The sequence below is a fragment of the Salmo salar genome, chromosome 09 (genome assembly GCF_965601325.2).
Source record: "Salmo salar chromosome 09, fSalSal1, whole genome shotgun sequence".
Classification (NCBI taxonomy): domain Eukaryota; kingdom Metazoa; phylum Chordata; class Actinopteri; order Salmoniformes; family Salmonidae; genus Salmo; species Salmo salar.
The window spans coordinates 142,727,147-142,754,702 of NC_138299.1; the positions used below are offsets into that span (position 1 = coordinate 142,727,147).

The following is a 27,556-nucleotide window of genomic DNA, read 5'->3' on the forward strand; positions in this document are numbered from 1 at the left end:
GTCACCAAATGACTGTCGTCTGAACACACACATTTGGTAACTTGAAACTTGCTGTTCGGATAGTCATTTTTACTAAATGGATTTGAAGAAAAAACAGACTTCAGCATTAAGGCCTGCAGTGTGAACAAGACTTCAGTGTTTCTCAGGTGACCTCTTTTCCTTTTGCCTTGTGGGTTCCAGGATAAAGCTTTCCTGGTGACTTCAAGAAAAGGACAAAACAAAGAAAACTTATGACTTATTTTTGGTTTTCAAAAAAAGGCTTTATTCAAACTATAAATGCAAAAAAACAATACATGCATAAAGCAGACCAGAAAGAGAGAAAAAAAAGGATTTAATTTCAATTTGATATATTCAACATTTTACTTGTTGAATAGTGAGAGAACCAGTTTTGGGGAAGCTATTCTGTAATGATATTGGTAGCTTGGTAAACTTACTTCACACTGAAAGAAGTTAAGCTAACCCTGAAAAAAATATAGTTTCCTTAACTAATGTTACTTTGAAAATGTAGTTCACTACATCCAAACTACTTTGTGAAAAAGTATATGTAAATCTGAAATGTCAGACTATAAATTGCAAGCAAAGATCACTTTGGGGTCATACAGTATGTTAAACAAAATGTGTAATTTAGCCTATTAAACACAAAAACTAATGTTCCAATTGAGAATTAGGCAGGTTTGATGCCCAAACATTTAGGAAATGATTGCCTACTTCACCCATAGTTTTAGTTAGCTACACCACTACATGGCAAAAACCTGTATTAACTACAGAAAAAAAACTACCGAGATTGAATTAAGTTACCACCAAGCTAATGCAAACTGTAGTTCAATTACTAGTTGAACTACATGCAGTTTACTATTCCCCAACACTGGTGAGAACCCAGCGCTTGGATTCATTCACTGGCTCTAGATCTAAATCAGCAAAGGCTTTACTAAACACACCAACCCAACCGGTTACTGAAGACAACAGCCTTATGGCTTTACTAACAGGATAAATCAAATCAAATTCACAGATGCACAATAGTTAGAAGTTTTAGCCATGAGAGAGAAAAGTCACTGACTGACAAGAACAGGCTATAAACCGAGAGAGAAAGAGAGACCTTTGGCATCAGCATTGACAGACAGAAAACGTATTTCCAAGATTGAGTAACAGCAGGCCTGTATCCACTACCAAGGTCAACATAGACAAAATACAAAAAGTAGACCATTAATACTATTCAGTTAGGCTCTTCTCAACATTCTGTTTCTGAAAATAATTCATTTTCCCCCCAATTAAATATTTACTATCAAATGTCTGCATATAGGCCTTCAAAGGCTTGCCAGTCATGTATGACACAATCAATAAAGATCCCATGCTACAGATGGCAACTGTAAAGACTTATTTTCAGATGTTGTATAGCTCTCCACGACAGGTTATTTCTTACACTTAGAAACACCACTTTAGAGTTGTGCAGCATAGCACAGGATAGAAAAGGGGTTTCAGACCGTCATTAATACGGATGTCAACCGCCTATTAGGCTTTTTCTGTGTTTTTGAATAAGTCCTAGGGCACACTATAATCCACACTTTCACAGTCTCCGTCTCACCACTTCTGAAGGAGCACAGACTACACCCTGATCTCTACAATAAGAGATTGTCTCATTCATTCATTTACAGGTCTTCACATTAAAACGAGCGAAAACTATGTACAGAGGGGGAAAAAACTGCTTGCAACAGTCTATTATTCAAAAAGAAAACAGCAGTAAAAAAAACATACTACACCCTCTGATACATTCATATACTGGTATATTAATAGGTATTTATAATATATTGTGTATATACACACACACAGACTTGCACACAATAATTGTCCATACAGATTTTTTTTTTTTACAGGTAAAAAATATACATATTATGAGAAGCAAAACAGGTCAGGCCATGGGTCGCTATTATTTTGGAGAGTGAGATGTGAGACAGTGAAGGCTACAGGCCGTCCTTTCCCTCCTGGACATGAGTGAGGCTGGAAGTGTGGAAAGAAAAGCCCATTGAGGAGCTGGGGCAGCGAGTGAGTGAGGGTTAAGACCTGGGGAGATCTAGTGTAGCAGAAAACATTGGGAGGGCACTACACTAAATCTTATCAGCAGTCATTCACTTACCCCAGTGATGTTAAACACCGGATTCAGCCCGCCAGCGCATTCAAGCCGACCCGCAGATGGTTTGACTATTTTTTTTTAAAATAAATAAATAAAAAAGGTATTTAGGGAAAGGGAAAACGATCTCAATTGATATTGAAATTACCAAAAACAAATGGAAACTGTAGAAAGGATAATGGACCTCGACATTTATAGTCTCCTCGATTTGTCCAGCTTTCTAACAGGCATTCGAAATCAAAGTTAGACAGTTAGGGAGCATCGAAAATCTAAAAGCGGCCAATTATCTACAGAGAACAAGTCTCTATTGCAGGAAGAATGCAGAACTATCCAGAGGTGACTGATATGGTAAGGCCATCTTAACCACTGAAATAACTTAACCATTCAAGCACACTCCCTGAGGGAGACTGTGGCTTGCACAAACAAAAGTAAACCAACAAAAATAAATACATAGAAAAAGAAGCTGCCTTGCCACAGAATAGCATTGGGGTGTTAGTCTGTAAATCAAGTTTTCCTCTTCTGTTGTCTTCTTTATCCTGGGTATTTTTTCAAGGAAGGTAATATTCATTGGTTTCCAGCGTGCGGTGTTGGGCGGTGAGGGTGAAGGGCTAGAGATCTTGGTAAGACAGGTAGGAGCGTATGCGGGGCGGGATGGGCAGTGTCTGCACCTGCTGGGTGGACATGACCCGTCGTAGTGCCATGCGACACAGGTGCTGCAGGCTGGCAATGCTCTTTGGGCACGCCCAGAAATGCACGCTGCCGTCTCGAGACCTGAGAGAGAAACGGGGCGAGAGAGTTATTTCCATGTCAATCTATCCCTCACAACAGCACTGAAAGGTAGGTACTAGGTAGCCATGGTCTCCCTAACAGAACTGGTTGAAGCATCGTAAGATACACCCAGGCTCCCGGTTAACCGTTAACATATAGGAGCCGCTGCGCTTCCTACAGCAGAAATAAAAAGCTGCAAAACCAGTTTCTGGCAGAACACAATGACTTGATTGATCACCTGCCACTTGCCTATAGACTAGGGTGTGTGCAATTCAAAAAGGATTATTCCCCCCCGAGCACCTAAATGGACTGAATGGGTGTGTGTGGAGAGGTGTAGGTAGGTGTGTAGGAGTGTGTGTGCGCGCAGAGGCGGAGGTACAGTTGAAGTCGGAGGTTTACATACACCTTAGCCAAATACATTTAAACTCAGTTTTTCACAATTCCTGACATTACATTCCCTGTCTTAGGTCAGTTAGGATCACCACTTTATTTTAAGAATGTGAAATGTCAGAATAATAGTAGAGAGAATGATTGATTTCAAATTGTATTTCTTTGATCACATTCCCAGTGGGTCAGAAGTTTACATACCCTCAATTAGTATTTGGTAGCATTGCCTTTAAATTGTTTAACTTGAGTCAAACGTTTCGGGTAGCCTTCCACAAGCTTCCCACAATAAGTTGGGTGAATTCTGTCCCATTCCTCCTGACAAAGCTGGCGTAATTGAGTCAGGTTTGTAGGCCTCCTTGCTGGCACACGCCTTTTCAGTTCTGCCCACAAATTTTCTATAGGATTGAGGTCAGGGCTTTGTAATGGCCACTCCAATACCTTGACTTTGCCACAACTTTGGAAGTATGCTTGGGGTCATTGTCCATTTGGAAGACCCATTTGCGACCAAGCTTTAACCTCCTGACTGATGTCTTGAGATGTTGCTTCAATATATCCACCTAATTTTCCTACCTCATGACGCCATCTATTTTGTGAAGTGCACCAGTCCCTCCTGCAGCAAAGCACCCCCACAACATGATGCTGCCACCCCCGTGCTTCACGGTTGGGATGATGTTCTTCGGCTTGCAAGCCTCCCCCTTTTTCCTCCAAACATAACGATGGTCATTATGGCAAACAGTTCTATTTTTGTTTCATCAGACCAGAGGACATTCTCCAAAAAGTACGATCTTTGTCCCCATGTGCAGTTGCAAATCGTAGTCTGGCTTTTTTTATGCCAGTTTTGGAGCAGTGGCTTCTTCCTTGCTGAGTGGCCTTTCAGGTTATGTCGATATAGGACTCGTTGTACTGTGGATATAGATACTTTTGTACCCGTTTCCTCCAGCATCTTCACAAGATCCTTTGTTGTTGTTCTGGGATTGATTTGCACTCATGGTTGTCTCATGGTGTTTATACTTGCGTATAGTCAACTTAGTGTATGTAAACTTCTGACCCACTGGAATTGTGATACAGTGAATTATAAGTAAAATAATCTGTCTGTAAACAATTGTTGGGAAAATGACTTGTGTCTTGCACAAAGTAGATGTCCTAACCAACTTGCCAAAACTATAGTTTGTTAACAAGAAATTTGTGGAGTGGTTGAAAAATGAGTTTTAATGACTCCAACCTAAGTGTATGTAAACTTCAGACTTCAACTGGAGGTGTGTGTGTGTGGTGTGTGTGTGTGTGTGTGTGTGTGTGTGTGTGGGGAGAGGTGTCGGTAGGAGTGTGTGCGTGTGTAGGAGTGTGTGGGTAGGAGTGTGTGTGTAGAGAGGTGTAGGTAGGAGTGTGTGTGTGGAGAGGTGTAGGTAGGTGTGTGTGTGTGTGGAGAGGTGTAGGTAGGAGTGTGTGTGTGTGTGTGTGTGTGGAGAGGTGTAGGTAGGAGTGTGTGTGGAGAGGTGTAGGTAGGTGTAGGAGTGTGTGTGTGTGTGTGTGTGTGTGTGTGGAGAGAGGTGTAGGTAGTTGTGTAGGAGTGTGTGTGTGTGTGGAGAGGTCGGTAGGAGTGTGTGTGTGTAGAGGTGTAGGTAGTTGTGTGAGTGTGTGTGTGTGTGTGTGTGTGTGTGTGTGTGTGTGTGTGTGTGTGTGTGTGTGTGTAGGTAGGTGTGTAAGTGTGTGTGTGGAGAGGTGTGTGTGTGGAGAGGTGTAGGTAGGTGTGTGTGTGTGTGTGTGTGTGTGTGGAGAGGTGTCGGTAGGTGTGTGTAGGAGTGTGTGTGTGTGTGGAGAGAGGTGTCGGTAGGTGTGTAGGAGTGTGTGTGGAGAGGTGTGTGTAGGTGTGTAGGAGTGTGTGTGTGGAGAGGTGTGTGTGTGTGGAGAGGTGTGGTTAGGTGTGTGTGGAGTCGTGTAGGTAGGTGTGTAGGAGTGTGTGTGTGTGGAGAGGTGTAGTTAGGTGTGTGTGGAGTCGTGTAGGTAGGTGTGTAGGACTGTGTGTGTGTGGAGAGGTGTAGTTAGGTGTGTGTGGAGTCGTGTAGGTAGGTGTGTAGGAGTGTGTGTGTGTGGAGAGGTGTATTTAGGTGTGTGTGGAGTCGTGTAGGTAGGTGTGTAGGAGTGTGTGTGTGTGGAGAGGTGTATTTAGGTGTGTGTGGAGTCGTATAGGTAGGTGTGTAGGAGTGTGTGTGTGTGGAGAGGTGTAGTTAGGTGTGTGTGGAGTCGTGTAGGTAGGTGTGTAGGAGTGTGTGTGCGCCTCACCCAGCTGCTAAGACACTCCCATCAGTAGAGAAGGCACAGCAGAGGCCATTAGTGAGGGGAGCGATGGCCTTGGGAGACTTCTCATCAATGGTCCAGAAACGCACCATTCTGGAGAGAGGGAGGGACAGAATGAGTTAATGGGTGTGTAGAAGAGAGAGAAGGACAAAATAAAGAGGGAGAGGTAGACCACAAGAGGGGCGCTGGTCAGACACAGCTGACATAGATCACATGGGAACTGCATTAGAGACAAAACAAGCTGGCTGAAAGACTGTAGGATTCATATTGTTCTGCTTCAAATTAAAAAAGGGTTTATTGTCACTTAAATAAAATGTAACTATTCAAATTCTAAATGTTTTATCCTCATTCTATCTGAAAAACTAATCTTGGCAGATGTGGCTGGGGAAAAAAAAAAAATAGTCCCCGCCATTTTGTGAGACTTGTTCCTCCTCTCCCTCTAGCACTGCCTTCACACTGGTAAACACTTAGCAGCCTAACCAACGAAGGGAAGGGCTAAGGAGAGACGGAAGCAAGGCGTCAGCGGTTGATTAATGGCCGTCATGTGAGCCATTCCCAAAGGGGGCCCTGCCTGGCTGCAACAGCTCTGTTCTCACTCAGACCCCATTAAGACTCGTGACTCCCTCTCTCTCTGCATCACATCGCTCTGCTACTGCAGCAAACAAACCCTTTTTCATCAGCAGAGAGGGCACACAGTTTACCATGTACACCGTGAAGTGTGACAGCGCAAGTGAGCTTGGTGAAGCAGCTATGGCCAACACAAATTTACAAATCTACACCAGCCATACTCTACACCTGTGGTAGAAGAGAACGCCTTAGAGAGAGGATCAAGTGGACATTAGCCATAAGAATCTCAAACATTTTTAAAGCTGAGCTTTTCCTTATTGGACCCTCCTGATGCACCAGACACAGGTCTCAGCCTTTGTTCCTTACCTGTCATCAGTGATGCTGGCGATGTGACGCCCGTCGTGACAGAATGCTACGGAACGTACCCAGCGATCGTTGGCCCCTCCTGCAAAGATGGGCGAGGGGGGAGGGAAGAGGTGCCTGAAGGAGAGAAACACAGAGATAAGAAAACTTCAACAAGGTCTTAACAACATTGTGTCATTGCTTTGCCCTAGTTCCTGGTGTCTGTGACTTACGCTAGCTCCAGCAGCACAGTGCCCACGTGGGGGTCCCAGATGATGACGCTGGTGTCGTAGGAGGCGGTGGCGAGCAAGGCGCCATCAGGAGAGAACTCACAGGACACCACGTCATTATGGTGACCCTCAAGCTTCCGGATCAGGGAATATTTATCCATATCCCAAAGGAACACCTACAGAAGAAAGAGGTCCATGTTATAGCCCACGGAATAACGCAATGCAGGGACAATCATTTTAAACAACTTAAAACACTTAACCTAAAAACTACTGACATTAAATGTCAAAACAGATGCAATGTATATTACAAGTAATTAAATTAAGCAACAAAAATAAAACAAGAAATAAACAGAAAAATCATTGTATGCTCAGTGTCATTTTATGGCTTATGTGTAGAACTACAGACCAAACAACGCACAAAATAAATCACATGCTACTCAAGCAGCAATTCTATGTTATGTAACAAAATGCATGTCACTGCACATCTGGTTTCTTAACATAGCTGCTAAAATAGTGCTCCGTATAAATTGTAATTTTCTTGACGTAGGCTAGCATTTAAACATATCAATATCTAATTACAACGTTCTCAATACAAACATTTTTAAGTCTACAGAAAAAGAAGAAAATAAAACAAGTAGTAACTTAAGGTAACATAGTGTTACTCCACTGGTATTCCCCTTTCAGAGTTCTAGTTCACTGTGATTACAAAAGGCTCGCACCTCCGGTGGAAGCCTACGAAGAGACATACTGCAAGAGAAAAAAAACATTTGATGGCCAAAAGGTTGACGCCTTTGGACACACATTTGCAACATGTGCACACGGTTTTCAACAGTCAGCCATAAAGCCTTGAACGTTCCTTTGCTCCAGAGCAATGTAATGCATGCGCAAGAGGAACATGCCTTGTTGTTTGTTAAAACTTTAAATTGACCAGAACAGAGCAAATCTAATTAAACTCCAATTCTAGAGAGGCTTTAACAGTGATGTTGAACTTCCTTGTAACTTTTAGAACCAAAACAAGATTGTATAGGCCTATTGAAAATGTCACAAGGAGTTTTGCAAACATTGCACTTGAGCAAAAGTGCAACATTTCAGCTAAAGTAGATAAATGCCATTCCACAATCAAGTCAATGGTTTCTAGGGGCTACTTCAGTTCAAAACGTTCTCCTACTCTCTCCTCTAGCGTTAGTGTGAAATGAAAGGAATCCAACGCATGAGGCTACTGCCTGCATTTTAGGCAAGCTACACCACTCCACAGTTTATAAGACAGCCAGCTGCCAGTGACTGGAAAATCTGCTCCAAAATGGCAGACAGTTACAGTTGCCTCCTTTGTTTTCTGTGGTGTTTTTAATGAGGCCCAGTTCTCTAGAAAATTTCTGTTCAAGCAATTTAGAGTTCAGTTTGAATGTATTAGCAGTTTTGTTTTTTGTACTATGACGAGTATGTGTTTTGGTTTTCAGTCATTCTGTATGAGAGACTGTTCTTCCTCTCCCACTATGATCACAGAAAATCATTGACCATTGCGTTTGTTTTCTCTATCTGCTTTAACAAAAAAATATGCAAATGCTAATCAAAGTGGGACATTTCCATGAGGAAAATACTGCCCTTTGGCCAATTATGAGGCAACAGGGAATTCACTAACTTACATCATGTTTTTTTCGACTCCAACATTGTCCATGTTCATTTTGGTAGAGTGTTTGGGACAAAGGCGGACATTTATGGGGATGATGGCAGTCTGCGGAGCCACAAAGAGTCCTTTCAATTCTCATTTACGCCAACAATGACCTGACCCCTGCACACTAACTTCATTACAAAAGGGGCTGAGTGGGGCGGCCACAACAGAGACGGGCGTGCAGACTGGCCCTTAAACATGGGCCCCGGGAGAGAAGTCAGGAGGATGAGGGAGAACTAAGGCTATCAAACTAAAGTAACTGATGTGAACAGCCTCATTATGGAGAGACATAAATAATCATAACAATGTCATTCATACAAGTTAGAGACTGTGGGAGGGCGAGACTGACATTGAACTGACAAACTACTAACCTAACAAAATGTCAGTTAAGGTGTGCTATAATAGGTAGGGTTTCTAATTAAGTACATTTGGGAGTGGGGGGGGCGAGGTGAGATAGGGAGGGACAGTAGGAGGTGAAGGAGAGGGGTAAGGGACCATGTGGGTGGGAAGTGTTGACTTTACTGCCGTTTTAAAATCACTGTTTTATAACTGATATAGAAGGAGGAACTGCGACAGCGGAGGTAGACAAACATGGAGACAGCAGCACCTACGTACGGGAGACCATGCGGTCAGGTAGGTGCAAGGCTGCCCCCTGGGCAGGGGCACAGTGCGTCCCAGCCCGGCAGTAGTAGTGGCACTGGTGCCACCAGCCAGCCGTCTGCACCGGCTGCTTTATGTCAGCGCGGCGCTCCCTCCCTTCAAAAACACTCACACACCTGCCACCTGTGACAGGGAAAGCAAGACACTTATGGACACACAGCCTAACAACAATCTAGCTGCACCCTGCACAAGAAGGGTGGAACTGGCTACAGTAACTAACAACTAGCATGTTAATGAAGTTCTTGCAAAGTGTGCATCTGTGACTGAAGTCATTGGGGTCCAATCCCTCACTGGCTGGGCAGCCATTTTGAGGACTACGCCACTTAGCTAAGCATCTCATTTTCTCCTTGCATACTATTTACTAAATACCAGGTAGATTTTATCAAAAAGGGAAATCCAAAAATATTTACAACATTTCTTTGAATGATTTTGGTCAGCACTGAGGTTCAAAGGTCATTAAATAAAGCATAGCAATCTGCATCCCACATTGTAAAGCATCAAATGAACAGTTAAAGATTGTGAGCTGGATTGTAGATGGAGGATAAATACCAGAACTATTACAAAAAAGTGTGTGATCATTTGTTAGTCTACATGCATATTACAATACCAAAGCTGTTTCAAACCAAGCCAAACCGAACTACAGGCAGGGCTGTTGAACTAGTCATGACACCAAGCATAACGATCAAGATTCAGTTGAGGGGAAGGTGGGAGTGTTTCACTGATAGGTCATTGAGCATAACTAGACAAGCAATAGCACAGAGAAGCAGTTCATCTCAAAAGGGAGAGAAAGGGGAACAGGTGTACGTACCGATTTACTGGCTCCGACAGAGCAGAGGACTGAGGAGTCTGGTGAGAATGCGCTGCAATAGACCCAGTTCTGATGACCCCGCAACACTTTCACCATGTTGCCTACAACACAGCATCACAGGTTGTTATGACATGTACATGTGACGGAAAAATGCATAAACCATTTGCTTTTTAAGAAATTATTATTGTGATGAAGTAACAGTACAAATGTCTGCTGATTATGTTTCCAAGGTTTATAGGATTGTCTGCAAGATTTCAATAGGGATAACTGTGCTATTTTAATTAATGGGCTTAGATGGTAAAATGTAGGTTTTTCCAATTAGGCTATGGAGACTAGGCTCGCGGAGTTTCATTTTTCAAGTTACAAAAACTGTAGGAAATCCTACTGCTTGTGTTTGGGTATGTTGATTGCGTCATTTGAAAACACGGACTCACAGATCAAATAGATGTGTCAGGGGACTTGGGCCCAATTTTAACATTCTCTGCTCATGTGAGCTTAAAACGCATGCAGGGGGTGAGGGGCCTTTCAAGGTGGAACTGCCAGCAGCAGAAGCTCATTCCACTGGAACAAAGGCAACTTATCACATGCTCCCTACTTCTTCAGCTTCGTGTGTAGATGTGTATAAGCCCAACACACAAAAACGACATCTGCATGCATGATAATAATCTTGACCTCAACAGATCAGTGTGGCTTGCTGGCACAGCTGTAAAATCTCTAACAAAAACAATAACTATGTTAACAAGCATGGAAAATGGTTTCAGGTCCAAGATAATAAAAAGGTGTTCCTCAGGGCTCAGTGTTCTTACCGTCATCTTTCAGGTCCCAGACCCTCAGGGTTTTGTCTCTGGATGCCGAGACTAGCATGAGGCTGCCATCAGGGGCGAAAGTCAGGTCTCGCACTATATCTGTATGGTCCATGAGATTCAGCAACAGCTTTCCTGTAAAGGCAAACAACCCCAGAGTTAATAATAAAGCTAATGAGATACACAGCACAGACAAGTTACTGTAGGTCAACTCCACCACCTCTGTTTACACAGCCTTGGGGAATTTGTTTTATTCCCTCTGTGGGGTGTAGAATAGTGTGGGTTCCACACCCATGCAAAAAGTAACCAGAGCGCTGTCAGTTTTTTACAGAGGCACAGAAAAAGAGAGTGAGATGGAGTATAGAAAGAAATATTTAAGAGGGGAAAGAAAGAGGGCGGTCACAAATGAATTCTTCATGTAACAACTAGTCCCACTGACTGTGCTCTTTTCTTTACGTGATGAGGTGGAGCCCAGGAGAGCTCTATTTCAAAGGCTGGTCCTGGTGTTGACAGTCAGAGTGACACAGAATACCCTCTGGGTAGACTGACACACAATAGTTGAAAGCAGAGTAATCCTGAGTTAAACCCTGCAATTTGTTACTTCCTGACACTCAGTCCAAACACTGGTTCCATTGAGGGGAGGATGGGACTCAATTACAGTAGCTATTCTCAAATAGTCTGCTAACAGTTGACAACTCTAAATTGGGGTATAATAATCTATTATAATAGTTATTACAATAACACCCTAATTACGCCTGAAGCCAAATCCTAACAAAAGTAACGCCACTGGCAATATTCAGCCATGAAATAAAGAAAGCAAAGCCAGAATAATCAGTTCTTGATAAAGTGAACTGGAGATCTGGATCGATGTCAGAATGCCATGCGATCACTGGAGCCAGGAGGGAAATACAGTTGAAGTCGGAAGTTTACATACACTTAGGTTGGAGTCATTAAAACTCGTTTTTCAACCACTCCACACATTTCTTGTCAACAAGTTATGGCAAGTCGGTTAGGACATCTACTTTGGGCATGACAAGTAATTTTACCAACAATTGTTTACAGACAGATTATTTCACTGTATGACAATTCCAGTGGGTCAGAAGTTTACATACACTAAATTGACTGTGCCTTTAAACAGATTGGAAAATTCCAGAAAATGATGGACCACACAGCCATCATACCGCTCATGAAGGAGACACATTCTGTCTCCTAGAGATGAAGGTACTTTGATGCGAAAAGTGCAAATCAATCCCAGAACAGCAAAGAACCTTGTGAAGATGCTGGAGGAAACAGGTACAAAAGTATCTATATCCACAGTAAAACGAGTCCTATATCGACGTAACCCGAAAGGCCACTCAGCAAGGAAGAAGCCACTGCTCCAAAACCGTCATAAAAAAAGCCAGACTACGGTTTGCAACTGCACATGGGGACAAAGATCGTACTTTTTGGAGAAACGTCCTCCGGTCTGATGAAACAAAAATAGAACTGTTTGGCCATAATGACCATCATTATGTTTGGAGGAAAAAGCTGAAGAACACCATCCCAACCGTAAAGCACTGGGGTGGCAGCATCATGTTGTGGGGGTGCTTTGCTGCCGGATGGACTGGTGCACTTCACAAAATAGATGGCATCATGTGGTAGGAAAATTAGGTGGATATATTGAAGCAACATCTCAAGACAGTCAGGAAGTTAAAGCTTAGTCGCAAATGGGTCTTCCAAATGGACAATGACCCCAAGCATACTTCCAAAGTTGTGGCAAAATGGCTTAAGGACAACAAAGTCAAAGTATTGGAGTGGCCATCATAAAGCCCTGACCTCAATCCCATAGAACATTTGTGGGCAGAACTGAAAAGTGTGTGTGCGAGCAAGGAGGCCTACAAACCTGACTCAGTTACACCAGCTCTGTCAGGAGGAATGGGCCAAAATTCACCCAACTTATTGTGGGAAGCTTGTGGAAGGCTAACCGAAACATTTGACCCAAGTTAAACAATTTAAAGGCAATGCCACCAAATACTAATTGAGTGTATGTAAACTTTAGTCCCACTGGGAACATGATGAAATAAATAAATCACTCTACACTATTATTCTGACATTTCACATTATTAAAATAAAGTGGTTATCCTAACTGACCTAAGACAGGGAATTTTTACTAAGATTAAATGTCAGGAATTGTGAAAAACGGAGTTTAAATGTAATTTGGCTAAGGTGTACGTAAACTTCCGAATTCAACTGTAGGTGTGTGAGAGAAAGAGAACCAATGAGTCTAGGAGAGAGGGGGGCCTAGCGGGGTTGTGACATCAGCACTGTGTTGGCAGCAGGGAGAGAGGGGCCGTGGGCAAACGTCATCATTCAGGTGTGTCAGTAAAAAACATGGGAGCAGGAGAGGCGGCACAAGCAGACAGCTGGGCTAAAATGAACGTCAACACATTATATCACCCACTGACTGTCTCCAACACAGACTGATGGGTAGGATTTCTAAACTTGAAATATTGTTAATCATCAGTTATAACTAGAGGCATGAGGAGTGCCATAGTCTAGTTTATACACCAGAAGTTAATGGGTATCTATAGGAGGGCTGTATATGGTGGGGTCAGGGAAGGTTCCTGCCTAGTAATAAAGATGTAATGTTTAGAGAGGAGGAGACTCCACCCAAATCGGGATATATAAACTCAGCAAAAAAATGTATGTCCTCTCAAACTTAACATGTGTAGATATTTGTATGAACATAAGATTCAACAACTGAGACATACACTGAACAAGTTCCACAGACAGAAATGGAATAATGCGTCCCTGAACAAAGGGGGTCAAAATAAAAAATAACAGTCAGTATCTGGTGTGGCCACCAGCTGCATTAAGTACTGCAGTGCATCTCCTCATGGACTGCACCAGATTTGCCGGTTCTTACTGTGAGATGTTACCCCACTCTTCCACCAAGGCACCTGCAAGTTCCCAGACATTTCTGGGGGGAATGGCCCTAGCCCTCACCCTCCGATCAAACAGGTCCCAGATGTGCTCAATGGGATTGAGATCCGGGCTATTCGCTGGCCATGGCAGAACACTGACATTGCTGTCTTGCAGGAAATCACGCACAGAACGAGCAGTATGGCTGGTGGCATTGTCATGCTGGAGGGTCACACACCACCCCAGACCATGACGGACCCTCCACCTCCAAACCGATCCCGCTCCAGAGTACAGGGCTCGGTGTAACGCTCATTCCTTCGACGATAAGCATGAATTCGACAATCACCCCTGGTGAGACAAAACCACGACTCTTCAGCGAAGAACACTTTTTTTCCAGTCCTGTCTGGTCCAGCGACGGTGGGTTTGTGCCCATAGGCGACGTTGTTGTCGGTGATGTCTGGTGAGGACCTGCCTTACAACAGTCCTAAAAGCCCTCAGTCCAGCCTCTCTCAGCCTATTGCGGACAGTCTGAGCACTGATGGAGGGATTGTGCGTTCCTGGTGTAACTCGGGCAGTTGTTGTTGCCATCCTGTGCCTGTCCCGCAGGTGTGATGTTCAGATGTACCGATCCTGTGCAGGTGTTGTTATATGTGGTCTGCCACTGTGAGGATGATCAGCTGTCCGTCCAGTCTCCCTGTAGCGCTGTCTTAGGCGTCTCACAGTACGGACATTGCAATTTATTTCCCTGGCTACATCTGCAGTCCTCATGCCTCCTTGCAGCATGCCTAAGGCACGTTCACGCAGATGAGCAGGGACCCTGGGCATCTTTCGTTTGGTGTTTTTCCAGAGTCAGTAGAAAGGCCTCTTTAGTGTCCTAAGTTGCCTACCGTCTGTAAGCTGTTAGTGTCTTAACGACCGTTCCACAGGTGCATGTTCATTAATTGTTTATGGTTCATTGAACAAGCATGGGAAACAGTGTTTAAACTCTTTACAATGAAGATCTGTGATGTTATTTAGATTTCTACATAATTATCTTTGAAAGATAGGGTCCTGAAAAAGGGATGTTTCTTTTTTTACTGAGTTTATATACTACCACTGGTGGAAATATGTATTTGTCTTATGCAGCTGTATGACCCAATGGGTGAATAAACTTGGTTTAAGTTTTACTAATCGTCCATGAGTTTTAATAGGCCTTCCCTGTAGCTCAGTTGGTAGAGCATGGTGTTTGCAACGCATGGTGTTTGCAACACCAGGGTTGTGGGTTCGATTCCCACGGGGGGCCAGTACGGAAAAAAAAAAATTAATAATGTATGAAATGAAATGTAAGTCGCTCTGGATAAGAGCGTCTGCTAAATGACTAAAATGTAAATGTATTTAGAACCTAACAAGACCATAAAACAGGATGCCAGCTAGAGGTGGGTGGGTAGATGAGATGGGCAGAATGGCATGGCGACCTTGTTTCACTTTCACTTCACACAGAGCATTCTCTTGGCACTTATTTTAGAAAAACTCATTTTCTAGCCCTGTGTGCATCAGGAAGGCTTATGTAACCCTACTGAGATAAATCTACTCTCTTTAATGATTGGCTACTAAAAAGAGTCCCTAATAATCTTGCATCTGGGCAACAGATGATGGCACAGCAATCAGACATATGTCCAGAGCCAGTGTTTTTCCTCTATATTCACTTAAAATCGTTGCTGCCACTACAAAAAGTATGTAGAAAAGAAAATGGACCTATTATGGAGCTTTGAGCACTAAGAATCACCCAAATCAAAATAAATATCATGGCATGCGGCACCCATTGATTTTGTTATGATTGAGCCACTCAGATAGCATAAGAACACATCATAAACCATTGCAAAATGTGTAGAATTGCAGGAAAGTAGCTTTAAAACAGTAAAAACATATATATATGCAGCCAAGAAGAGGACCTCTATAAACACTAAGCCCAATTTTGATCCAGAAAAAACCCTGGAGTTCCAAGTACATTTGTAGAATTGAATGCATTCAGAGTCTTTTGTGGTTTTTCAATTAGGTAAATGCAGATGGTCAACCCCATGCTCCAGCCTATTTATTTATTGGGCTATAGGTTGTAACGCTTTTGAATTGGAAATTAGATTTTATTTTTTTAAATCATTGTGTAATGTCCTTTTAAAAGTCACCAGAAGTGACCTCATAATAATGCCAAAAAAAGATGTATCACAGGTGTGCCGGACCCCACCCAGCAAAAAGGAACCTGCCCCCCCCCCAAAAAGCTACATTTGACGCCGCTGCTGAAAAAAATAAAATACATTCCATTTAGGACACGACTGGCGAGGTACCACCAGTTGAGCTCCAGGCAAGACATATCATGTCCTCTCCCCTTGACATAAGTGTAAACAGCCCCACCCAATTTCTGCCTTGCTGCTTTCAACTATAAGATCTGTGAGAGAGAGAGTGAAAAAAGGTAGAAGGGCGAAGTGGATTTTCTGGAATGAAAACACAGCCCAGGATTTGTGTGGAGAAAGTTGATCCAAGAAACCCCCCTACGAGGCTTCAACTTCCTCCCTGCTGAGAAGAGGCATGCTGATTCAATCACTTGTATTGGTACATGGAACTAGGGATAATGCACTGTGAAAACAGAGCCGTCCAGCTGGTCGTGATGTTAATGTTTAATCAGATGCTCACCAGTATAGACGTCCCAGATCTTGACACGTCCATTGTTGAGGCCCGTGGCAAGCAGCAGCTGGTCCTGACCGAACTTGAAACGGTGCCACTCGATGTTGACGCAGCGACTCTGCTTCTCTGGCACAGACGAGCCAAAGGCCAGGCCCCACACGATGTCACCGCAGTCGATGGTATGCTCCCTGGGCTCGCCCACTGGCACCACTGTTCCCCCCTCGCTGTTCTGCCGCGACAAACGCTGAGGGCCCGCTCCGTTGGAGCCTTCCCCAACACTGGAGAGTGGGATAGAAAGAGAGGAAGGAGAGGGGTCATGTGGAAAGACAGGGAGTGAGATGGAGAGAGGGCAGAAAAAGAGAAGGGACAGAAATGGAGAACAGGGAAATGAGGGTAATGGAGAGAAAGGAGAGGGAGAAAGGTGAGTTACATGTAGGCCATGATCACATTACTTTTTAATGTCACGCAACTGAATTCAATAGATCCAGGTGCCAAACAGCTAAAAGAATTATGCACATACAGGAGGAGAGCACAGTGATACATGCAGTCTAAAGTGGTGAGAGAGGGTTGGCTAACTTGGTCCGTGAGTTTCATATTGTTAAGAAAGATGTTCTGATGATTATTCCCTATTGGAATTTGGCCTCCAGGTAACCTCTAAGGACAGAAGTCATCATAAACAGGTCTTAGTAACTGATATCTGGGCCAATGAGCCACAAAATCAGCCATGGGTGTCCTTTAAAAATGTATAGTCTAGTGAACCTCGAGGTCTCAGCCTTGATTCAATGTTTTGACCAAGGGCAGGGAAGGATGAGACAACAAACATAAGGAGGAGTATTTAGGTCTACACTCCCTGCTAGGAGGAGAAAAATTTGCTGCGAACCTCTTAAGAGCAGCCTCTCTCAAACCCCGGTCTGTGGAGGAATGCTTGCCGGTCCGCGGCAAATTTGTCTTGAATATGATTTGGTCTTTCTTTGGTCTGCGGCATATTTGAATCTAATAAATACTTGCCATAGGCCTGCTTGGGCAATGCGCTCAACTACGCATGCTGCAGTAAAATAATGGTGTTGCCATGACGAAGTATAGTTACACCACACACATGCGCGCGCACGCTCGCCCTGGAATTGTTTTAAATGACAGTTGCCCACCAAAAGCGGTCTGTCAGACTTGCCTCAACAAAGCATCCCCATCTCAAGAATGAACCAGATGATATTTATTTTACGAGAAAGAGATGAGACTAACCCCCCCCCCAAAAAAATCACAATCATTTCAGACAACACTTGACTGAGGACATCGTACTCTCTCAAAACATTTCCAAATGCCAGGCTCCTTTCGCTATAGTTGAAAAGCTGGTGATGCCATCAGACGTGGATGCTTGCCAAGAGGTTTTAGGCCCAACTGCTGCTACAAAGGTCAGTGAAATCCTACTTTACAATAACACTGTCACACCTAGAATCCACAATATGGCAGATGATATTGAATCACAGGTTTTAGACAGAGCCCGTGCATCAAATTGGTTTGCAATCCAATTAGATGACTGACATTTCAAACGCCCGCTTCTTGTGTGTGTGTGTGTATGCTACACTTATGAAGAATGTATTTGTTTTCAAGAGATGCCTCAGAATACAGCTGCAGGTCAAATATTCTGTGTTCTGAACAAGTAGTCCTACATAACGGGACATGGATTACGATGGGACGTTATATCGGACTCTGTACCAACGGGACTGCTGCTCAAATTTGGCGAGAATAAAAAGAATGCGGGACACTTGTTTTAATGAGATGCGCCTTTCCACATTCTGGCTGTTCAGCAGCAGAGAATACCCACAACTCAGCAAGATGGCAGTGAAGACATGAATCCCCTTTCATTCTACATACTTATGTGAGACAGGCTTCTCCTCTCTTGCTGCAACAAAATCTAAAAATTGCAGCAGACTACAGTGCCTTGCGAAAGTATTCGGCCCCCTTGAACTTTTCGACCTTTTGCCACATTTCAGGCTTCAAAGATATAAAACTGTAATTTTTTTGTGAAGAATCAACAAGTGGGACACAGTCATGAAGTGGAACGAAATTTATTGGATATTTCAAACTTTTTTAACAAATAAAAAACTGAAAAATTGGGCGTGCAAAATTATTCAGCCCCTTTACTTTCAGTGCAGCAAACTCTCTCCAGAAGTTCAGTGAGGATCTCTGAATGATCCAATGTTGACCTAAATGACTAATGATGATAAATAGAATCCACCTGTGTGTAATCAAGTCTCCGTATAAATGCACCTGCTCTGTGATAGTCTCAGAGGTCCGTTTAAAGCGCAGAGAGCATCATGAAGAACAAGGAACACACCAGGCAGGTCCGAGATACTGTTGTGGAGAAGTTTAAAGCCGGATTTGGATACAAAAAGATTTCCCAAGCTTTAAACATCCCAAGGAGCACTGTGCAAGCGATAATATTGAAATGGAAGGAGTATCAGACCACTGCAAATCTACGAAGACCCGGCCGTCCCTCTAAACTTTCAGCTCATACAAGGAGAAGACTGATCAGAGATGCAGCCAAGAGGCCCATGATCACTCTGGATGAACTGCAGAGATCTACAGCTGAGGTGGGAGACTCTGTCCATAGGACAACAATCAGTCGTATACTGCACAAATCTGGCCTTTATGGAAGAGTGGCAAGAAGAAAGCCATTTCTTAAAGATATCCATAAAAAGTGTTGTTTAAAGTTTGCCACTAGCCACCTGGGAGACACACCAAACATGTGGAGGAAGGTGCTCTGGTCAGTTGAAACCAAAATCGAACTTTTTGGCAACAATGCAAAACGTTATGTTTGGCGTAAAAGCAACACAGCTCATCACCCTGAACACAACATCCCCACTGTCAAACATGGTGGTGGCAGCATCATGGTTTGGGCCTGCTTTTCTTCAGCAGGGGCAGGGAAGATGGTTAAAATTGATGGGAAGATGGATGGAGCCAAATACAGGACCGTTCTGGAAGAAAACCTGATGGAGTCTGCAAAAGACCTGAGACTGGGACGGAGATTTGTCTTCCAACAAGACAATGATCCAAAACATAAAGCAAAATCTACAATGGAATGGTTCACAAATAAACATATCCAGGTGTTAGAATGGCCAAGTCAAAGTCCAGACCTGAATCCAATCGAGAATCTGTGGAAAGAACTGAAAACTGCTGTTCACAAACGCTCTCCATCCAACCTCACTGAGCTCGATCTGTTTTGCAAGGAGGAATGGGCAAAAATTTCAGTCTCTCGATGTGCAAAACTGATAGAGACATACCCCAAGCGACTTACAGCTGTAATCGCAGCAAAAGGTGGCGCTACAAAGTATTAACTTAAGGGGGCTGAATAATTTTGCACGGCCAATTTCAGTTTTTTATTTGTTAAAAAAGTTTGAAATATCCAATAAATTTCGTTCCACTTCATAATTGTGTCCCACTTGTTGTTGATTCTTCACAAAAAATTACAGTTTTATATCTTTATGTTTGAAGCCTGAAATGTGGCAAAAGGTCGAAAAGTTCAAGGGGGCCGAATACTTTCGCAAGGCACTGTAGCTGTTAAAACCCCCTCCGGGTCCCTCTCCTCCGTGTCCCTCTCCTCCTTCCCTCTGAGGTTTGACCTGTTGTTGTCCAAGAGACAGGCACACCAGTCTCAATGATTGAGTGAGTCAAACATCTTGTAATATTCTATTTATTTAACATTGTATATATTGATTGTTATTTGTTTATAAAGATTCAGTTGCTATTAGTGATACACCGATATGATATTTTCCTTGCCCCAAAAAACTGATACTGATAATTTGTTTTGTGGCCTTAAGCATTCTAGTACAGTTAAATCGTTAACACACACGGACACAGCGGTCTAAGGCACTGCATTGCAGTGCAAGAGGCGTCACTACAGTCCCTGGTTCGAAACCAGGCTGTATCACATCCGGTCGTGATTGGGAGTCCCATAGGGCAGTGCACAATTGGCCCAGCATCGTCCGGGTTTGGCCGGGGTAGGCCGTCATTGGAAATAAGAACTTGTTCTTAATAACTGACTTGCCTTGATAAATAAAGGTTACACACAACAAAAAGTTATTTTGTTGGCATTTACGCATGTCCCCATTACCGGTAAAACATAATCAAAACCTGTTTCTTTCACTTACTTGCTGTGCTGTTTCATTGTTCATTTGTTCAGTTGTTTCATTCTCAACCAGGATTTCATCATACATGTCAAGCAGTGAAGTTTCAGCTCTGACCGTGGCCTCTTCCTCGGAGCGCAATGTCACTGTGTCCGTTTCCATCTTGTCCAGCTGTGTATGTAACATTTCACGTAAACCCTGTTTGTCTACATCACAGTAGCGGTCCTTGTACATAACATCAAGCATGGTGGAGACACAGTAAAAAGAGAATGCCACTGAATCGCTTGTTCACAGCCTGTGTGGGCAGTTTTGTTGCCGGGGCAAACTGTTGTCAATGGCAACTGTTTCATACGCCAATGAGGGCCAGTAAAAACACCCAACTCGTCAGGAAAAGGGGCCATCTTCACTCCATAGAAAATAGTCAGCATTAATGCCGCACGCTAGCTAACTGATTAGCTTAGCATTGACGAAGTCAGAATGGGCATACGCACTCCGCTGTTATGTGACAGAATCGGTGGCGTTAGAAAATATATAAATGCAACATGTAAAGTGTTGGTCCCATGTTTCATGAGCTGAAAAAAAAAGATGCCAGAAATTGTACATAAAGCTTCTCAGATTTTGTGCACATTTGTTGACATCCTTGTCAGTTTTGTTGAGCAGGCATTTCAATGCCATGACAGAGAGTATCACGTCTACTGCAGGCGCAGTTGATGAGCTTATTTCTCCAGTCAGTTGTTCGAATGGATCTAGCTAGTGTGTTCATGTTTCAAACATGTTCTCAAAAGCCATTTAAATGGCAGCAGCGGTATGACAACCAGCATATTCCTGAGCATACAATACAACTTCCTCAGTACGAAATCCTCGATGACCCACTCTGCTGTCAGACTTAGCATGCTCATAGGGCTGATATCGCTGGTCCAAATGTCAGTTGTGAAGCTAATAGCAGTGACGCTATTACTGTGTAACTCCGGTAGGGCAACATCTGGAAAATGTGCACTTGGTAGTGTGTACCGGTGCTCGACCAGTTGGCGAAAGTCAACATCACCCACGACAGAGAACGGTTGATTGTCAAGGACAATGGATTCCATTATCTGCCGTTAATGGGTTTCGCCTTTGAGTTGTCTCGCTGAAATTTCCTTACTCTTTCAAATGACTGCTCGACGTGTTGACTGCTCGATCCACACATCAGACATTGTAGGCTAGGTGAGGAATGCTGTGTTGCATGTGTAGTGCAACATTTTAGGTGGTGTCATTACATCATGTACCTACGTTATATAGGTAAGCACGTTAGCTTCGACACCGTCTTTGCACATCGGCGTTAAACTAGACATCGGGCCGATACCGATGTTGGCATTTTTTAGCTAATATCGTTCGATTTCTGATATATCGTGCATCCCAAGTTGCTATATTGTTTTTATTGACAACACAGGTAATGTGATTGTGTATAATGACTAAATTATATTATTTTTGTTTTGTCATTTATAGACAGACAGCCCCTGAAGACAGCACAGACAGAGCAACACTGCCCATGAGTACAACAGACAAACCATGAAGGAAGCCAATTAAATACATCATTCATTCATTTAGTATAAAAATGTATGTTCATAAAGAAAAAGCGATTATGAATTATAAAAAAAAGATGTAAAGTCCCCAGAGGAAAAAGCCCATGCCTTGCTGGTCCCTGGCACAAACAAGTTTGAGAAAGGCTGTCTTAGAGGAACGCATCTATCTTCCCATATTAATATCTCTGTCTGTCTATTAAACATTTAAATACTGAAGTTGTTCCCTTATATTCTGCATCTAGTATATCTCTACACCTTGACCGGTTTTCAATTTCTAAACAATCTCTCTCTACTAGACAGGACTTGTCTAAACCATTCTGGACTAGCTAATCACAACATCCAATAGGTAATACCAAACATGTCTACTATACAATAAGCTATTTTTGCTCAGACTAGTTGAAAAGGTTCTGGGGAGGTCACAAGGCTTTATTGTGTGGAAAAAGAGCCAGATCTGCAGAAAGGCAACTGATAATACATGCCACGTGTCCTTGGCAGCTTGCTACACAGCCCACTGCGCTCTGTTTCCTCCTCACAGGGAAGGATAGCACAAGTAATGAACTACAACTACTAGAATATTCTAGAACGAGACCAAGAACTCAACTAGAACTGTAAACAACAATTTGGACTGTCAGAATCTAGAATGAATTTTCAGTTCTGTGGTGTTATAGAATGTTGTGGATATTAGAAAATCAGATTGGATGCACCTAGGCCTTAGTCTGACTGACACCTAACTCAAAGTCCTCCTGACTTTAGAGTCTGGATAGGCTCTTTTGATGTCAGCACGATGCCTCAATAATGAAGGGGGCTGGGGTTTTTTTAATTATTTTTTTATGATTAGTTATCTTGTGTCTTTCTCACTCAAATACCCACATGGTGAGCCACATACAGCCCCTGAACTGTTGGATTTTCAAATCCAAACAATGTGAAGTCTCAACCCCCCATGAAAAAAAACCTATCAGAGAACCAATCAAAGCTCAGCAAGAATGAAGCACAAATACTGCATTTACAACAGCCTCCTGTCCAGACCAGGGTCGGAGCTCCCTCTCTGACCACGTGAGCCGCGCCAGCCAGGCTACCCTGGCCTGTTACTCGAATTAAAAAGGAAGTAGGCTGTAGCCCTGAAATAATGTAAAAGTACATTTATAGCCCTCAGCCTTCCTTTAGTATTGATCTGATGTGTCATTGTTTACAGAAGGGTTTACAGCCTTACACATAGTAGGTGACTTCATGGCAGTAAACCTTACATTATTTAGTATTGATCTGATGTGTCATTGTTTACAGCCTGACACATAGTAGGTGACTTCATGGCAGTAAACCTTACATTATTTTACAACATAAGGATACAGTAATAAAACCCTAAGCTGCTGCATGTTGCTTTCTCTTGCCAAAGACAAGACCGTTTCTGTAAAAGTTTGACTGCACTTTACAGAAGCTTTTCCACGTGCTAAAATTATAGGCTAAAATAACACAAGGCTCTTGAGTAAATATCCACTTCTGAATAACAAGAAGCAGCGTCTCCTTTTCTCTAACTTGGTTTAGCGAGAACTCCTCATTAATGAAAGTCCACTCTACGTTATCAACCATCAGCTGCTGCTTTAAAAATAGCAGAATCTAGTACAGAACACCAAGATATTCAAGCAAAACAAAAGAGCATATCGTAAGAAACATTAGGAGACAGGAATGAAGCAACAATAAATAAAAATACAGTACCAGTCAAAAGCTTGGACAAACGTACTCATTCAACGATTTGTCTTTATTTTACCATGGGGGGGATTTGTCTTTATTTTACCATGGGGGGGATTTGTCTTTATTTTACCATGGGGGGGGGGGGGGGGGATTTGTCTTTATTTTACCATGGGGGATTTGTCTTTATTTTACCATGGGGGGGGGATTTGTCTTTATTTTACCATGGGGGGGGGATTTGTCTTTATTTTACCATGGGGGGATTTGTCTTTATTTTACCATGGGGGGATTTGTCTTTATTTTACCATGGGGGGATTTGTCTTTATTTTACCATGGGGGGGATTTGTCTTTATTTTACCATGGGGGGGGGGGTTGTCTTTATTTTACCATGGGGGGGATTTGTCTTTATTTTACCATGGGGGGGATTTGTCTTTATTTTACCATGGGGGGGATTTGTCTTTATTTTACCATGGGGGGATTTGTCTTTATTTTACCATGGGGGGGATTTGTCTTTATTTTACCATGGGGGGGATTTGTCTTTATTTTACCATGGGGGGGGGGGGGATTTGTCTTTATTTTACCATGGGGGATTTGTCTTTATTTTACCATGGGGGATTTGTCTTTATTTTACCATGGGGGAATTTGTCTTTATTTTACCATGGGGGAATTTGTCTTTATTTTACCATGGGGGGATTTGTCTTTATTTTACCATGGGGGGATTTGTCTTTATTTTACCATGGGGGGGATTTTTCTTTATTTTACCATGGGGGGGATTTGTCTTTATTTTACCATGGGGGGGATTTGTCTTTATTTTACCATGGAGGGGATTTGTCTTTATTTTACCATGGGGGGGATTTGTCTTTATTTTACCATGGGGGGGATTTGTCTTTATTTTACCATGGGGGGATTTGTCTTTATTTTACCATGGGGGGGATTTGTCTTTATTTATATACAGTACCAGTGGGGGGGCTACAGCCTACTTCCTTTTTAATTTGAGTAACATTCCAGGGTAGCCTGGCTGGCCGGCTCACGTGGTCAGAGAGGGAGCGCCGCCACTGGTCTGGACAGGAGGCTGTTGTAAATGCAGTATTTGTGCTTAATTCTTGTTGAAGCCTTTGGAAGTGTGCCGTAGCCTTTGGAAGTGTGCCGTAGCCTTTGGAAGTGTGCCGTAGCCTTTGGAAGTGTGCCGTAGCCTTTGGAAGTGTGCCGTGCGACCTGTTAAAGTAAGAGTGGAGGAGCGCTGAAAGGGCCTTAAAATACCAGACAATGAAACAGGCAGGGCAGCCGCCAAATGAATACCCAGTGGGCAACAGCAACACACCAGCACATGCCACATTCACTGTCTCTCTTGCTCCCCTGCTCTCTACTGCTGTCTCTGCCAAATAGGTCTCCACACCAGTCAGTGCATTCATTGCACAGACAAATTAGTTAGGCTATTCAGACATTTTAAACTGTTGATTTTCAAAACTCAAAATGAATAGTTGCTTCTGGAGGCCTCCCTCAAAATGTAAACAGACCTTTGAAGTAACCTGTTACTTTCTGATCACAATTGTACTGACCAAGAATGTGGTTAGGCCTAGTACAGGTACTTACAAATTCTTCAGGCATTTTGACCAGGGAACAAGCGTCACAATGCGATGCCCTTGAGACCAAGCGAAATAGGAACCATCAGGTGCAAAGGCTACAGTCCAGGTCTCTCGCCCAGACTTCTGGTCAAAGGGAGCAACAGGCACTAAGAGTTCACCAATGAACTTAGCCTTACCTGAAAACAGAAACAAGAGGTCCGTCAGGGATCAATAGCACAAATACCATGATGCCATGGTGCTTGTGAGCAACATCTGAATGACAGTGTAGAAAAGACACTTTGGGGCCAACTGACCTAAGCCTGGTGGAACCAGCCTGATAACCGCTTTCATCATTCTATTTCACCAGCCTGGTCGCTGCATTCATCAATCTATTTCGAAAGGCGAACACAGATCAGGCTGGTTCCACCACCCTAAACTGGCCTCTGTTGTAGATTGAACATTCATATCCATGTCAGAACTGATGCTTAAAAGTAATTTTACTGAGAGATTCTGAGTCAATACTGTTTTGTTATTTGACATGCCATTAGAAATGTAAATCAATGATAATGAAGTTGGCTATAACACAACATATTATTAGCCCAAATAAACTTATTTTAACTGGGTACCATAAAGATATGGTTGACCAAGTAGCTAAATGAGACATCATATATCACTTTGATTTATTACGCAGTGTTGCAACAAAACAAACTATTGTATGTATTTATTATTAGCCGTACTTATTTCAACTGGGTAACATAAACATTCGGTTGGAATATAAATGAGACATCATATATCACTTTAATGTATTACGCAATAGAGGTGTTGCAACAAAACACCCATTTTATACATTAGCTACGTGATAAATCAGTGCGCTTCACCGACTAATGAGGAATGAGTCATACTGCAGAAACCTCGTTACCGCCGTCGCCTCCACCACCGAATGACATGCGAAACAGTGTGCCGACTGCTCGCGCGATGTGTGGGTACAGAGTTTCTTCCGTACGGTCTTTGGTGTGGGGCCACCGAGTATAATCCACGGGTGCATCGTGAATATGTGACAGGCGGTTACTGTAGTGTGAGTCTCTAGTCTAGTAAATAGGTTATATGCTATGGAAGAAACGACCTGACCTACAATAGAAAATAAAGACTACCTATGACGTCACCGACTGATGAAAGGCGTAACATAGTGGCTAGCTAGCGATCTAGGTTAATGTATCTTAGATAGCGAGGTGAACATTAACGTTTGCAACCCCTCCACCTCAAACACAGAGCAAGATAGTGAAAACGATCTCAACTTACCTATTTCATTTTCGTTTACAGAATTTGGGAAGCTTGCCATCTAAATAGAAACCGGATCCGTAGAGAAAAACCTATTGGTTTAATAACAAAAGTTTGGTGGAAAATAAACAAAGTAGCTAGCTTTATAATTAGCCAGAGAGAAAGCTGGATTCTATTCCGACGTCTGGAATGCTGTGCACGTAGCCTGCTGCGAATTCTAATATCGCGTGAGCCCTAAAAAAAATAATATTTTAGGAATTATCTTCTTTAAAATCCGTGTGCAGAATAGGTTTTGTTCAATTCAACTGGATGGCTAAAATCTGCGTTTATTGAAATCCACGAAATGACTGTGTTACAGCACACCGTTGAAATCCAATGGCTGAAGAGTAGACTTGATGGCATCTTTTCTTTCACTGGGGAGGTCTGTCTGAGTGGCAGTTTTTTTCTATACGTCATCACAGCTACCAAGGTCATAAAATGGCACCTCCCCTTCATTTGTAACCGTTTTCCACTCTCATTAACAAATATTTATATATTTCTCTCTTACTGTGCACTGTTCCATTTCAACGGCAAATGGTTATATATAACAAATAGATTTCAAACCAGAACTATTTTTCTGTTGAAGCTTAAAGCTGTGGGAAGGGGGACAACAAAATTAAATTTGCATCATTTACATTGGGGGATTTGTATTTATTTTATTTATTAATTTAACCTTTATTTACAGTTGAAGTCGGAAGGTTACATACACCTTAGCCAAATACATTTAAACTCAGTTTTTCACAATTCCTGACATTTAGTCCTAGTAAAAATTCCCTGTCAGTTAGGATCAACACTTTATTTTAGGAATGTGAAATGTCAGAATAATAGGAGAGAGAATGATTTATTTCAGCTTTTATTTCTTTCATTACATTCCCAGTGGGTCAGAAGTTTACATACACTCAATTAGTATTTGGTAGCATTGCCTTTAAATTGTTTAACTTGAGTCAAACGTTTCGGGTAGCCTTCCACAAGCTTCCCACAATAAGTTGGGTGAATTTTGGCCCATTCCTCCTGACAGAGCTGGTGCAACTGAGTCAGGTTTGTAGGCCTCCTTGCTGGCACACGCTTTTTCAGTTCTGCCCACAAATTTTC

The 27,556-nt window shown here is 42.7% G+C and overlaps 1 protein-coding gene across 1 annotated transcript; it reads right to left on the bottom strand.

Annotated features, from left to right (window-relative positions):
* Positions 1–235: 235 nt before the first annotated feature.
* LOC106613094 (WD repeat and SOCS box-containing protein 1) lies at positions 236–26,851 on the bottom strand. The gene is made up of 9 exons (XM_014215011.3): positions 26,447–26,851; positions 25,176–25,344; positions 16,223–16,491; positions 10,658–10,789; positions 9,852–9,952; positions 6,718–6,890; positions 6,509–6,622; positions 5,561–5,668; positions 236–2,896 (listed from the first exon to the last, which is right to left on the bottom strand). Exons 1-9 carry the CDS (start codon positions 26,484–26,486, stop codon positions 2,734–2,736), a joined length of 1,269 nt encoding a protein of 422 aa, XP_014070486.1. The 5' UTR covers positions 26,487–26,851; the 3' UTR covers positions 236–2,733.
* Between the last annotated feature and the right edge of the window lie 705 nt (positions 26,852–27,556).